The following is a 15,638-nucleotide window of genomic DNA, read 5'->3' as shown; positions in this document are numbered from 1 at the left end:
TTTATTTTTTTAAATTAAAGAGGCATTAAGATATTTTTATGATTGTAAAGAAAATATAGACCTATCTAGAAAAATCAGGCAATATGGAAAAACATAAAGAAAAATGGGGGGGGGATGTCTTGGGGGCTCAGTCAGTTAAGAATCTGACTCTTGGGGCCCCTGGGTGGCTCAGTTGGTTAAGCGTCCGACTTCAGCTCAGGTCACGATCTCGCGGTCCGTGAGTTCGAGCCCCACGTCGGGCTCTGGGCTGATGGCTCAGAGCCTGGAGCCTGCTTCTGATTCTGTGTCTCCCTCTCTCTCTGCCCCTCTCCTGTTCATGCTCTGTCTCTCTCTGTCTCAAAAATAAATAAAACGTTTAAAAAAAAAAAAAAAAGAATCTGACTCTTGATTTCAACTCAGGTCATGATTTCCTGGTTCATGAGCTCGAGCCCTGCATCAGGCTCTGAGCGGACAGTGTGGAACCTGCTTGGGACTCTCTCTCCCTCTTTGTCTCTGCCCCTCCCCTGCTCTCTCTCTCTCTCTCAAAATAAATAAACATTAAAAAAAGAAAGAAAAAAGTGGGTTTTATATAAAAATCTCATCCCCAGAGAAAACTAATAAAAATCTTTGTGGCCGTCTCTGTAAACACACACACACACACACACACACACACACACACACAAATACACATATGTATGTAAGTATATACATAATATATAACTATAGAATGCATAGATTAATTATATATAACATATATAAAATAGTATATAAATGGGACCATACTGCATAAACAGCTTTATAAGCTGCTTTTCTAGCTTATCAATGTGTTTTTGGAGATTTTTTTTTCATGTTATTGAACCTATAAACACACAGAAACCTTTAAACAGCTACAGAATATGCCAATGAATGAATATACCATAATTTATCTAACCAATAGTGGTAGATACTTTGTCATTTTCAAAATATTATAAACAACCCTGAAATAAGTATCTTTATACATTTAACCATACTATCTATAAAAAATAGTAATTTTGGGGGCAGCTGGGTGGCTCAGTTGGTTAAGCGTACAACTTTGGCTCAGGTCATGATCTCACAGTTTGGGGGTTCAAGCCCCATGGAGCCTATTTCAGATTCTGTGTCTCTCTCTCTCTGCCCCTCCACCTCTTGTACTGTGTTTCTCTTTCTCTCAAAAATAAACATCAAAAAAATTTTTAATAGTAAATTTGTTTCCTTTTCAATATTTTATTTTTATGCCTCCCATTTTAGATTGAGGTCCAATATTATTCTAGAACAATATTAAAAGTGCTGACAGCAAGAATCATTGTTTTGTTTCAAAATTTAATGGAAATACTTTTACTTCTACTTCTAGTGTTTTACCATGATTTATTTTATCATGTTGAATGTCCTCCTGTCTTAACAGCTATATTTATAAGTCGATATATTTTTATCAAATAACTTCTGATATTAAAATGACCAAAAGGTTTTTATCCTTTGACTCATTAATATCATAAAATACATTTAAAAGATTTATAATATTAAACCATCCTTGAATACTAGGAATGAGCCTTCACTTGGTTATTAGGTATTATTATTCAATGTTATGCCAGATACTATCTGCTAGTGTTCAGAAAGCATTTTTCATCAACTCAAAGACTGGTCTGAATGTATTATGATCATTATGGTTTTGTGTCCTGTTTTCATCCTCTGAAACAGTTTAAGATGGCACAAGAATTGTCTGTTTCTTAAAGATTTGAAAGAATTCCTGTATGAAACTTTCTGGCTCTGGTGCTTTACTTAGGCATGGATTACTCGGCACACGAATGTTAATGGGAATTATATTTTCGTGTGGATTGTATTTTTCATCATTATAACGTGGCCCTCATGGTCAGTCTCATAATAATGTGGAGATGGTCTGGAGGGACTGGAGGCAAGGGGAAAAAGATTAATTATCACAATGACCTGGACACAATAAAGAGGGTCCAAGGTAGTAGCAATGAGGAGGGGAACATGAATTAGATATAGAAACGGTCTAAGGATAGGTTTCATCCTTCACTTCTCTGAGCAATCAATGTTATAGTCTCTTCCTGCAACCAGTACCTCATGGTGCATGCTTTCCTCTTGTTCTCCAATTGTCCCCTGTTTATAGGTCGTATCATCAACTAAACTGTTAGCCCCTAGAAGGAAGAACGTCTTAACATTCTTTTGTATCCTTTCAAGCCCACTCCTGGACACATACCAGTTAACTCCTTGCAGGATTGATTCGTTCAATCATTATGACAGCATGTTGTTAGAATACTGCTCACCAGAATAAGGAAATTAGTATATTACTTGTTTTCTACATTAAAATCATGAGATAAGAAAGGCAGAACTAACCACAAAGGAGTGAACTGAGCCACAATATAAGATGGCATCCACAGCCCTTAGAAGGGGTGGCAAAGGCCATCATTTAAGAAGACTCAACTACTATTAGAATGACCACAAATTCTGAGTCAGGTGCCAGTCAATGAAGCCTTCACAACTTAACCCTGATGCTGGCAGTTCTCACGCCCATCTTATTGTCCCACTGACTGGTTACAGGGGGCTGAGGCTCAAGAGACTGGCCTGAAAGGACAATGGCACAAGACTCACCAGGTTGTCCAGCATCCTCATGAGGGCCTCAAACTCGTGCTCCCCCAGCCGGCTCTTCTGCATGGGTCCGAAGGTGCTCCCTGCCCACTGCACAGAGCCCACTTCGTGGGGTCGGTGCTTCTCCTGCTCCAGGAGGATGAGGTTCTCCACTCCCCCAGCGCTGGACAGGGCGGACACCTGCGGCAAAGAGCAGAGAGACCTCAGTTTGTGTGTGTGTGTGTGTGTGTGTGTGTGTGTGTGTGTGTGTGTGTGTGTACACATGTCTAGAAATGTGAGCTGCATGTGACTTTTTCCTCCCAGAGGAAACTTACTGGGCATGCACCCATTTCCAGGAACAGAGGTATTAGCAATTTCTTCTTAGTGTTAGTTCTTAGAGACTACAGAGGAGGAGGAAATCACGCAAATGTTAAACCTTAAGAACAAAGCCATATGGAGGACTCAAAAGTTACCTGGGATACAGACCAACCTCAAATTGTGATTATTTTGCAGGTGGGGTCATACAGTAAGATCAGAAAGGGCTCCAAAGGGGCTTCAATTCTTGTCTGTAATATTTTATTTCTTAAAGAGGAAAAAATCAAGTAAAAAGGCTTTTACTTTTTAAATCTGAGTGGTGAATAGTGGGTGTATATTCTATTATTCTTCTGCACCTTTCTCTTTCTCTCTTCAAAATCTCTCCCTCTGTTGTTTTTTTGTTTTGTTTTGTTTTTGTTTTTTTAGAAAAAAAGTCACTCGAAAGAAAATAGGCTAGCTTCTCAGGCAATAAAAAACATCAGAGTAGCCTGATGGCCTGAATTAACAGGTCTAAAGGAAGAATTCATCTTCAACAGTGGTATTAGTTGGTCAAGGAAACCCAGAAAAAGGAGATACATGATGTGCTGGTAGTACACAGCCGGGCGCTGTGCAGGAGTCAGGCAGCTTCACCAATGGACTTGGAGTATACGTCCCATCATGTCTCCATGGAAAGGGGCTATATAACAAGTGGTTGCAGGCAATGGACTCTGGGTATTAGGGCAAGAGGTGTGTGTATACAGCAGGCGATTTTAATGATCCTAAAAAACATTTCCTAATCTAACTAATCTCCTTATTTCCTAATTCTATATTCATCTAATGGTACATTCTATTTGTTCCGTGAATCTGCCGCTCGGACATAATTGGTTATGATTTGGCTTCCAGGGTGAGTCCACCAACAGGGAGAGATGGTGGTTTCTGAGTGTTATAGGTAGTGAGCCAGGTGTTTTGTGCTGCAAATCTGATTGATATTTGATATCTCTTGTAAGCCTACTTATTCTAGGAGAATGCTCCGATTACATAAACATTCGGTGTTCCAGTTTTTACTGAAAATAAAGGTGTACAATTTAGCTTGCTGGCAAACATAAGTCTATGAAACCATGAGGCTCTGGGATACACCCAGAGTGTGTTAAATTCACCAATGTAACAAATGGCTCCCACGAGATGTCCTAGAGGTCAGCCAGGCCACCCCTGCAAGGTGACCCCTGTCACCCTGTGAAGTGGAGGGAGCAAGAACACTCATTTTCCATTCCCTCTTCATCCAAGACATGTGTTCAGTGGAAGCCTCCATTTTTATCTTACAAAGATGACTCCATATCCTAGCAAAAACAGAGACTTCAGTAGGCATTTACTCCCCTCTCCCACCAAAACTAAATGTCCCTGTCCAATATCCCTGGAAGATGCTCAGATCCGTGCCTACTGAGGTAGCCTACTATACTGTTGTCCAAATGTGAGAAGGGTTACAGTGAGTTCATACAGATTGCATTGAGTTCAAACCTCCCTTTTTGTTACGTGCATTCACTAGTTCCAGTTCTGCACTCTGTTGCTGTATAGAAAATACATGCTGAAGTCCCTCACACCTACACTGGGGCCGCATCATGGGAATGCACTCTCAATGGCCATGAATCCCAACTGGTAGATCAATTACCTAGTTCATCGTGGGTCCCTATCTAGCCAAGGCAGGGTTTTAGCCCTGGGACCGTGAAACCCTGACTTGGAGTGCAGACTGTCAGTTGATGTTTCCCTGGCTGACTTGGAGTGAAACCCTGACTATCAGCTGATCTTTCCCACTGACCCTCATTGCCCCAAGAGGCAATGCAATGTAGTGTTTAAGGACATGGACTTGGGACATAGGATGCCTGGGTTTGAATCCTGGCTCTGCTACTCACTCACTGTGTGACTTGCAGCAGTTATTTACCCTTTCTGTGCCTCAGTTTTCTCATCTGTAAAATGAAAATAGTAGGATCTACCTCATGAGTATTATGTAAGGCAATATTCGTGAAGTACCTAGAATAGCACCTGGTACATAGAGAGTGCCACATAAATGTTTATGATAAATAAATTCTGAGGTTTTACTATGAAAGAAACAATATGCCCTGGGGACTAGTCGTTATGGAGGAGGAAAGAATTGCCCACATCCTTACAAGAGCTGACTCCTTCCACCTCCCTTCCCTGCCCCCCATTAGTTTCCATGGTGATGGGTAGCAGATGGGGAAGAATTGCCTGAGCTTCTTCCCATCTGCCTGTAAGCAGAGCAGGGAACTGCCTCTCTCAGCTGGGGATGACCCAGATTCCTAGAACCCCAAACTGATGGAGAGCAATGAGAACACTCTCCCCAAGGTGAATGGACTAGGCTTTTAGCCTTGAACCACTAAAATGACCACAGCCACATTTGCTTGTTTGCCAAGGTCACTGGGGGAGAAAAGCAGGCCCACAATGGAAATAGAACCTCAGTCCTGGCTGTTCAACTAGAAATGACCTTGGCCAGGGGCTGCAATCCCAACAGCATCTGTCAGCCCCTGGGATCGTTCATGCTTTAAACCATCCACACTTCTGGTCTAATCTTGCCTGTTTTGCTTCTATATCTTCCAGCTTCCTCTCTCTCTCTAGAAGCTTCCCTGTTCTACAAGCTGGGGAAAAAAGCCACTGGAGCTTTTCTGGGGGTTATTTGGCTCCATTGCCTGATGCACTTTAACAAGGTCACATCGAGTCAGTCCTGACTGAAAAGAAAGTGACAGCAGGCAGGGCCAAGAGAAGCAGCTGGGGCTGTTGGGGCCAGTGGCTGACAGCTCTGCGCTTTCATCCCCTCAGCTGCTAGACAGCCATCCTGCCTTTGGTTAAACTGCACAGAGGCCATTTCTTAGTGTGGAGCAGTCTTCACCATGTGGGGGGATACATGGGCATCTCTCTCCATTCATTTTAGGTCCATGCTGTCTTTGCAAAGTGATAAGAGCTATTTTCTCATGGAAGCCTCTTCTTCAGCAGGAAGGTGGGGAACTTGTAAGAGCTCAGATATGGGGGGAAACAAAGTGGGCATATCAGAGGCTCTGCCAGGTTCTAATGTCAGTCATGGGACAGAGCTCAGGGCCAGCATCTCTGGTTGGGGTAGGGAGGCCACCGCATCTGAAAGGTACTGCCTTGATCCTGGTTCTACCTTCACCTTCTCCGGTTCTGACCACTGCTGTTTGGGGGGTGGGGAGACTTCTTCTAACACCTATTCATCATTGTCTTAATAACTGTCCTTTCAATTTAGGCCTTTAAAAACCTTTGAGAAAGGTGCCACTTGTAGTCTCCACCTGGGATGCTTCTAGGATTGTCTCATTCTTCCGCCCACCTCTCAACTCCCAAGACAAAGGCAGGCCTTCTGTCTGTGGCACTGCTCTGCCTAGACAGGCCAGAAGAGAGCAGACAGGAGACCAAAGGACCTTGCAAGGAGCTGACTCATCCTGGAGCAGTTAGCCTTCCCGTGTGTCAACCGAGTCCTAAAAATACCATCAGCAACACCTCTCCTTGTCTGAAAGGCCCCATCCTCACAAGGACTCCACAGGCCCCATGTCTCCAGGTGAGGAAACATAGGCTATGGAAAGCAAGTCCCCGACCCAAAGGCACACATCCCAGAGCTGGGAAGGATGAAGTCCATTCAGCTTGCAAGGCCACCTTCCTCACCCCTGACAGCTTGCCACAATGAAAGGAGCATGTGTTTGGGTTATCCAACATTATTTTGTTAACTGGCAGAACTATAGGGTTTGTGCTTTCCTATTGCTTCTCCACCAATTCCTCTAGGGGGGCCATGATCACTGACACTCCCCACCCACCCTCTATCCCATCACTTACTAGTTAGGGGAACTTTGTGATGGGCTCCCTGGACATTACTTTGGGGATTCCCTGGTGTTCAGGCTTGCCTGTCAAACTTCACCCTGGCCTGCTCTCCACTTCTCTTTCTGGGCTGGACCATGTTAATAGTATTTGCAAACTACACCCTCCAGGCAAAAAAAAAAAAAAAAAAAAAAAAAAAAAAAAAAAAAAAAAAAAGACCTACCAAATATGTCTATTTGGCATAGCTAGATGTAACAGTTATACCCCAGGTAGGACCTGAGCATGGTAAGAACTTTTATATGCCCTATTATGGTTTCTACCACCGTCCAATTGATGGGCCTACAAAAGTTCCCTGCCCTGAGCACTGACCCTCAAGAGGTAGGCAATGGTTGTTAGATAACAGTGATAAATATTTTAAAGCTGCAAAACTGATTCTAATTGTGCAACTTTAGAAGGATAAGGTGGTTCCAAGGCAGAGAAACAGGGCAAGGCTTTCAGATGGCTGGCTCACAGGACTCCTTAAATCACAGCCAGGGGGGCCTGCGTCAGAGGCACTCTGGGGCCCACTCCCCAGAGGAACTTGCTCACCTGTATCTCACATGCAGCCTGCAGGTGGAAGACCTTATAAAACGCCTCCTCCACGGTGTCACCTAGAGCAACCACTCCATGGTTTCTTAGCACCAGGATCTGCAGAGGAGCAAACGGCCAATTAAAACTTCAAGTCTTTTAAACTTTAGTTAAGAAGGAGCGATTTTTCATTTATTCCAGATCAGTTTCCATATCCAATCCCAAAGCACCCTCCCCACCAACTCCTTGTTCATTCTCCCCCTACAAACATTCCTAGCTACCCCACATGTAATATTAACCCGAGGCATCATCCCTAAGAAATGGAAGATGCTTTGTAAAACTGAGACTAGGTAGCTTGCTGGATTTCTTTGGGCAATACCTGGATTTTTAGGCTTTGGAGGGCTTAGAAATCTAAAAAACTGGTGTCTGTTAAATTGAACGAAATTACTTGATGTCCAATATTAGGGACTAACCTCAAAAGCAACCTCTGGATCCTGTGACTTGGTTGACTTGGAAACCAAAACCCAAGGGGGTGGCTCTCTCAAGAGGTGGTTCTGAAGAAACAGGTGAGTCATGTCACCTCTTTGGACCTCAGGTCTCCTCTCCATGAATTCGGTGATGTCCTGCCAGCTCTAAGACCCTATAGCTCTGTGAAAGAAGCTGTAGTGACCTTCTACTCTAACTCTCTGGTTTTACAGAAGAGGAAACAGAGGCCTAAAGAAATTGAAAGTCTCCCAGCTAGTCAGGGGCAGAATCCAAACTAGAACCCAGGTGTTTTCACTGTTGGTGCAATGTTTGTGAGTCAGCCAGGAGCAGGGAGATAAAAGGGGTGGTGGTGGGGGAGAGAAACAGAAATGAATTTACACTAAGAGCCTGACTCCCCAAAGTTCAGATGCAGAAACTGTTCCTTGGTTAGTTTTATCTTCAAGAACTCTCTGAAAACAGATGATGCCCACTTAGTAACAGGAACACAGATCGGTGTGTTGGATTTGTCCTTGCAGACCTCGGCTGAGGCCTAGTGGCCTCATCATCACAGTCTCTCTTGCTGAATGAAAACAGCTGGAGTTTTTTTCCCCTCAAGGGAAACAGGAAGGGATGATGACTCTGGCCTCCAAAAGACTTTGTAGATAGAAAATGCCCCATGTCTCAAACTCTGACAGCATTTCATAGATGCGAACATTTCCTCCTTCTCCGGGCATTGCTAATGAGGCATTAGAGAATGTCAGGAGAGAGTGGCAGGGATTTCTCCTCTGTGTCAGAGATGGGAAGACAAGGGCTCTCAGACTGGAAATGACTCAGGCAGTGAGTGCCTTTTGAGGACAGGAACAAGCATCCATCAGCCCAGGCTCCGTTCCAAAACTTCCTGTACTAAGTTGGCCACCCCTAATTATTTGCTGTTAAAATATAGGTCTTTAGATTAAAAAAAACAATAGTGAGACTCTGTTTCTATCAAGTTAGCAAAAAAAAAATGATAACAAGTTTAGGAAGACTAGGAAGCAGCGTTCTCACATACCAGATGCTGGGGAGGAGAGTGCAATTTGCCTATATGAAGTAAGAGTTCTAAAATGTGCATCCCAGGCATTTATCCTAAGGATGCAGTCTCAGGCATACACAGAGATTTAAATGAAAGAATTTTCATTGCATGTTGTTCATATCAAGGAAAAATTCAGGGGAAAAAACCCTCCAAATGTCCAACTACAGAAGACTGTTAAGGTAAAATGGTGACACAGCCATTCATATAATGAGGTATATTTTAATAATTTAAAATAGTGATTTAGAAAATAATAAAACACAACGGTATTTACTGGATATTGCTAAGGGAGAAAGGAGAATATATTTTATGATCCTAGTTTTATAAATATATGCGACTATATTTCGAGTGAGCACCAAAATCTCAGGGTAGTGGCATATAGAGAATCTTTTTTCACTTTTTTGTATATGTGCAACTTTGAAACATTGTCCACTGAACATGTGTCACTCATGATGTAGGCTTTTGACAATCCCACCCCAGAGTGTCTTCCCGGAACAGCTGAGCAAACCTTGCAGGTGGGTCCAAGGCACTTCTGCAGGCTGATTCGATCCGCTTCCTGCTCCATCCCACCATTGAAGTCATAGTAGGCCATGTCCCCCACCAGCAGGGCATTGTGGGAGACAGGCAGGAGGCCGCACTTCATGGCCGACACCTTCGGTGAGACAGTGGAATGGTTAGCACCTGCAGCTCCCCTAGCACCACCCTCTGCCTCTGCTGCACCTGATTGGGTCTGGCTTTCTGCTTCCTCTGATGTCTTTCCAGATTTCCCAAATCTTACCATTTTGATAGCAGCCATGTCAATATACCATTTTCTAAAACTGCTACAGAGAATGCCCTTGAGAGAGCTGATGCTGCTGCCCACTCCCAGCTCTTCTCTTGTCCTAGGACTCGGGGAAGAGGCTGGGGTGAGGCAGTGTCCAGGGTCCTCTGGGATGGGCTGGTGGAAGTCCTCAACCTTGAGGTCAGGGCAGAAACAGGGAGGCTCACTGAGAAGCCCCGTCTCACTCGTGACAGGGCAATAAGAGCACCAGGGAATACGGTTAAAATCCATGCCCCACACCCTGCCTTTTATTAAAAGCAAGGGCATGCAGAGATTTAGGAGAGCTTCTTGCCTTTGTTCACTCATTCTGCCCCATGAGTAAGCCTGCAGAAATGGACACTCAGCACACATACATCATTCAGTCTTGGCCCAAATTCTGGAAAATCTGAATCCTCATAACTAGCGTACTTGGTAGAAAAAACCCGAGGCCAGTGACAAGTCTGCTCTGCCCCTGTAGGTATGAGGCCTCGTAGTCAGAAAGATGGGTTGAAGGCTGGGGAAACATCCAGAACTGGTTGGTGGTTGCCTTTCCAAGTGACACTGCAGTGTCTTAGGTACACATGGGGAAATTACCAGAGCCCTTGAACGGACAATCTGATACTTGAGGGTATCGCTTCTACTCTCTCCTGGTTTTCCTTGCTGCAATCCCAGCTCTCAGCCTACCTTGGGCAATGAGGAGTGGACAAGTCCAGGTTCCCACTGTATTACCTTTTATCAAGATTTCTCCTTACTAGAGAGAGGGGCTGGGGGCAGGCGTCAGCCCTTAGTCCAGTAGGACTGACCTGAACAGAAACTCAAGAGATGCCATTACCTGGGTCAGTGGTGCTTGTGTTTGTGTGTGCAGCAGGGTGGGGGACGCAGTAGAGCAGACATTACACATCTTTACCTTATCTCCCCAAACCAAGACTTTGGTGCTTAGAAAAATGGAAAGGATTAGTGTCCCCACGTTGGGTGTTCCCTTTCCTCAACTTGGCCTGAATTCCAGGAAATCTTTCCAGAACTGTTTTTAAAAAACAAGACTGCCACCAGCTTGGGGGGCTTAGGTCTTTCCTCAGGGAGAACCTCAGAGAAGCAGGTAGCAGGGGTCTGCCACCAACCTCAGGGTCTGAAATGCCGGCCTAAGGAGTGGACACTCACGGCTGCGGTGGCTGGCGTGTGCAGGTGGATGATGCAACGCACGTCGGGTCTGGCTGCGTAGATGGCCGAATGAAGACAGAAGCCCGTGGTATCCACTGGGAAGCAGCTGCTGCCCTTCTCCACCACCTCTCCCAGGATATTCACCTTGATCTGGGCCAACAAAGAAGAGAGACTGATGACCACAGGGCCGGCAGAGGCCCTCACGAGTCTCCCTGCCCGTGGGCCAGCACACGCCTACCCACTGTATTCAGACATTCCAGCACACCAGGAGCTACGGCTGGGCTTGGTGTTGGGAGAAAAAGAGACCTGGTTTCTGCCCTCAGTGAGTATACAGGCCAACAGGCAACATGGGTGATTATAATTCAGCAGGAAAAATACTACAGCAGAGTTTCTCAAACTTTACTGGGTATAATAATCACCTGGAGATCCCATCAAAATGCAGATTCTGATTCAGTAGCCAAGAATGGGGCCCAAGAGTCTACATTCCTAACAAGTTCCCAAGTGACACTCAGGCTGTTGGTCTACAGACCACAATTTGGGTAGAGGGGCTAGAAGACAGTCCATCACAGAATTCTCTAGAAACAGATGGAAGGAGTCTTTGTTCCCAGTAAAAGAAGGAGATCAGATAAGTCTTCCCAAAAGAAGTAACATCTGAGATGTTTTCTTGTTTTTTTTACCCTTTACTTCGAATTTTTAAACATACACAAAGGTAAAGAGAGTAGTATAATAAACATCCATTTACTAATCACCCAAAAGCTAGGTCTTAAAGGACAGGTAGAAACTAGTCACTGGTCTTATAATATAATCTGCTTCTGAGGCCAAGGAGGTAGTAGGTGTCATGGCTAAAAATCACACATTCATGTGATGTGCACGCGCGTGCACACACACACACACACACACACACACACACACACACACACCTAATGGTGGCTCTGGCTGGCTCTGCACACAGTCAGGCTGTGGTGTTCCCTGCTTAGCATAAACAGCTTCATGGAACATCACCACTAGAGAAGGTCACTTTGTGACACAGCAAGACAAAAGACTATTCCTTAATCATGCTTAAGCATAGACAAAAACAACCCTGTGCAAGTACAATCATGTCCACACCTCCTCCTGGCTAACGGGAAACCCTGGAGCTTCTTTATCAATGGCAGCTTCTGCCTCGCTCCAATCCCCCACTCCTGCCTCACAGAACTGCCCCTATGCCTGACATTGCACTATCCAAGGCAGCACCCTCTTCTTAGCACCAGCCAGTTGTCCTAATGTCACTTCTGCACACAGCTGGCAGGGTACGATTGCTACATGGAAACCTGGCCACATCACTCACCTGCTTACAGTGGTTCAGAGGCTCTACACGACCAGAAGAATAAAGCAAAATCACCATAACAAGGCTTTTGGTGCCATTTATCATCTGGTCCCTGTCACCATTCCAGCCTCACTAATATGTGAGCCAGACGCAGCCACTCACTGTCCTCCCAAGTGCACTATGATCTGGCATGTGTCTGGCTTTGTGCGAACTGTCTTCCTGCTGAGGACACAATTGCCTCTGCCCAGCCCCTCCCTGCTGTCCCAGTCTATGTCTGCCTATCCTGTGGTTTCCTAGGGACTCAGTTCATTCACCACTGGGTCAACCCAACTCCTTTGCCCCTCCGGCTGGGGCTCCCTAAGCTTCCTGCTATAGGAGAGCATTCTTCACTCTGAGTTTACTTGCCTGCTCCCCCACTAGGCCACGAATGCCTTAAAGGCAGAGCCTGTGCCTCCTTGTGTCTTTGGTTCCAGTCTGACTCAACCATGACCTTGTTAGGTGGCCCTGTGCAAGTCACTTACCTCCCTGGGCACCAGCATCCTCTCTTCCATGTAAAGTGGCCTTGGCAGTCCTCATGGTCCTGCCCTGCCCAAATACACTGTGACTTTGTCAGCTGGCTCTTTTAACTGCAAGCCTGGACTCAATATGTGAGAGTGTGTCAAGGCTGGCAGAGGCCTGGAGGTGGCACCCTCTGGCCTCGGCTGTGCAGCACAGATGGTGTAGCCCCCCGCAACCACTGGCCCTCTTCTGCTTGTAAGACAGTCCTTTCTACTGTTTTCCTTTTCCCACCCAGGAATCTTTCCTGATCAAGACCAACTTCTGGAACTTTCTCCCTACTACACCTAAAAGGAGCAAGAGAACCAAAAGCTTCCCAGAAGCTATCTCGAATGGCACCAGCACTAGGCAGGTCTTGCAGAGTGCTTGAGAGAAAGTACTGGCTGTTGTTCTAATATATCCCCGAATCTAGCAAGACCTCCCCACTACCAGCCTTTGGGGTCCAATCCCAGGCATAGGAAGACCCCATGTCCGTCTCCTCCATCTCCTCCTCCATCTCCCCCTCCTCCTCCTCCTCCTCCTCCTCCTCCCTCCAACTGCGCTTGTTGCCTGCACCTTGCATTTCGTCTCATGGTTGGGTTGTGCTATGGGTTTTCTGCTTCAGGGCCATGTGTCTTCTCTGGCCCACCAGACTGCAAGCTCCACAAGGGACAGAACAACAGCGGCTAATCTGGAGATGGCCTGTCACTCTAGGCTGCTGTTGTTTCAACAAGGAATAGGCAGCGAGATGCCAGACTGTACTCACCAGGCTGGATGCGGTGACTTCACTACAAGAAACTCCCTTAGGGCTAATCAGGAAGTGATCCTGTTCCTTGCTGACTCTCAGCTGGAAGGAAGACACATGTTGTCAGTGGCAAGGAGAGAGAGGGATCATTTCCAAGGACTCTCTGCTTGAATCCCCTCTTCCCCTGACTCCATTGCATCTAAAACTTCCTCCCAGGGACCCTTATCTCCCTCCAGCATATGAGAGATGAAGAAGATCCAGCCTTTATTTGGAACTGGGGCAATGGACCTACAATAGGAATCTCCCAATGATCAGGGGTAGCCCTAGAAATAGGCTCCAGGAGTTCCTAGCTCCTTATCTAGAGAAGTGGCCATGAGTGACCACAATGGTTAGAAACCTTGAAAGGGCTCAGTGCATGACCATGCCAACAGCAGGAGTTCTCCCTTCCGATTCTGTCAAGGCCACACACAGTACCCACCCCACTCCAAGATGCTCTCCTCACCGTAACGTAGGTGTCGCTCAGCTGGGCCCAGCCATAAAGGTCTAAGAGACGGTACACGCTGCTGATCTTGCACCGCATGAGCCGCTCTCCCTTGGCCAGGTTCAAGGTGTCAGCTGTGTGGAGGTCATTGATGGGTGTCATCATGGAGAAGTCTGCAAGGAAACAGGGCGGGGACAGGGCAGCTCTCAGGGTCAGGGCTCCTGTCTGCCCCCCTTCCTTCCTTTCCCTAGTCCTCTCCAAATTCTCACTGGCACTACAACTGCACAAAACTTCCACAGGCAGGGAATTAAATATTCTTTGACTCTTACCCAGGGGGAAAATGTCCATAGAATGGATAGTTGTGCCCAAGTAAGTCTTCTGCTTATTCAGATAAAAATGGCATTGCTTTTGATCAAAACTCATGGCAATAGTCAAACCACAGAATGGAGAGTTCTCAGAATGCCAAGCCTACAATAAATCCTGAAGATGGACACTGAATAAAAGCAGAAGTAAGTTTCTGAGCAGAAATAGGGATATATTTCATCAACTAGTTTTCATGAAGAAGTTCCTAATCATTAGACTTGCTATATCATATTGTTTAAATTATATCATGTAATATAACTTCTCCTCTGCTTTAGAAACAGGGAAAATTAGAAAGCCAAGTCAGGCAGGAAGTCAATTCCTCAACCTTTTCTGACAAGTCATAAACTTCCAGAAGTCAGTATGGCTGGCTGAAAGGCTTCAGGCCTCAGGCAGGCCACATCTTTTCCCCTCTGGATGTGCAGTCCCTTGGTTACTTATGGTTCTTTCTGGGAATTTGGAGGGATGTGGAAAGGATTTGGAAATTGGCCTAGAAGATTTGATGGTCCTATCCTCAGGGTACCCAAAGGGTCTAGGAGGTGATGTCCAGTCTATCCCATTAAAAATGATGACTGCTGCCTGTACACCTCCAGAAGGCATAAGAGGGTGTCTGAGACCAGCACTTCTGATTAGTATCCCGAAACCAATAAAAGAATCAATAGGAGAGGGTTCTGGCTTAAAATGATGTCTGGCTGGGAGCCTCCTGATGATGCCTCTCCCAGCATCTCACTAAAAACTTTAATGGATTCAAATGCCCTTTAGAAGCTTCCACCATCTCAATAACCTCACTACTACACAATGTGATATATGTCCTATATCAGGTTTGCCGTTAGTTGAAATGATGAGGTTGTTTGCAGAAGTGAGGGTGGATCAGGTGCTGTTGGGCCTATGTAAAGCAAACAGAATCAACCTCAAAACACCCCATGTCAGGAATATGCCCCCAGAAAGCCTGTGACCACCAGAGGGATACCTCCAGGGCATGTGTCCAGTAACCATGGTTGACAGAGAAAGAAGAGGTCCAAAGGCTCAGCTGAACTGGCAAAAAGAACAACAAAATTCTAAAGTCAACAATTTCTAATTGGAATTGACCAGTCTGGGATCCTTTCTTCCTCTCTGTGCATTCCCTAGACAAGCAATTACCTCTTTACTTCATCCCTAGCAGCAAGAAGGGAGGGATATCAAAAGCAACCCCGCCCCCATATAAAGCCAGGCAAGAGGGGCTATCCATGATTTCTTGGAATCCTTCTTTTACAAATAACTATGGAGTCCCAGGGATGGCCAGGAGGCCAGAATAGATCTAAAAACATGCCATCACATCTTCCGTGTCCTGTATCAGTGTCCCCCTCCCCCACTCCATGGAGCTTTGCTGTAAGGATTATCCCACCCACAGGCCCACGGTGGGAGAAGAGACCAGAAGCTTCCACCAGCAACTCAGAACCTCTGCTC

At 45.7% G+C, this 15,638-nt stretch overlaps 1 protein-coding gene across 3 annotated transcripts in view; it reads right to left on the bottom strand.

Moving 5' to 3' along the window:
• Positions 1–15,638, bottom strand: part of ADD2 (adducin 2) — a 41,965-nt gene that overhangs the window by 18,688 nt on the left and 7,639 nt on the right. For all 3 annotated transcript variants that reach the window (XM_058683778.1, XM_058683779.1, XM_058683780.1), the window contains exons 3-8: positions 13,854–14,005; positions 13,373–13,453; positions 10,767–10,916; positions 9,318–9,461; positions 7,300–7,398; positions 2,608–2,784 (exon numbers count right to left, since the gene is read on the bottom strand). In XM_058683778.1, coding sequence (XP_058539761.1) covers positions 2,608–2,784; positions 7,300–7,398; positions 9,318–9,461; positions 10,767–10,916; positions 13,373–13,453; positions 13,854–14,005 — 803 coding nt within the window. The remainder of the gene's footprint in view (positions 1–2,607; positions 2,785–7,299; positions 7,399–9,317; positions 9,462–10,766; positions 10,917–13,372; positions 13,454–13,853; positions 14,006–15,638) is intronic.

This window comes from Neofelis nebulosa, chromosome 9, assembly GCF_028018385.1.
Source record: "Neofelis nebulosa isolate mNeoNeb1 chromosome 9, mNeoNeb1.pri, whole genome shotgun sequence".
Classification (NCBI taxonomy): domain Eukaryota; kingdom Metazoa; phylum Chordata; class Mammalia; order Carnivora; family Felidae; genus Neofelis; species Neofelis nebulosa.
The sequence above is the reverse complement of the archived record's forward strand: the minus strand, read 5'-3'. Positions and strand labels throughout refer to the sequence as shown.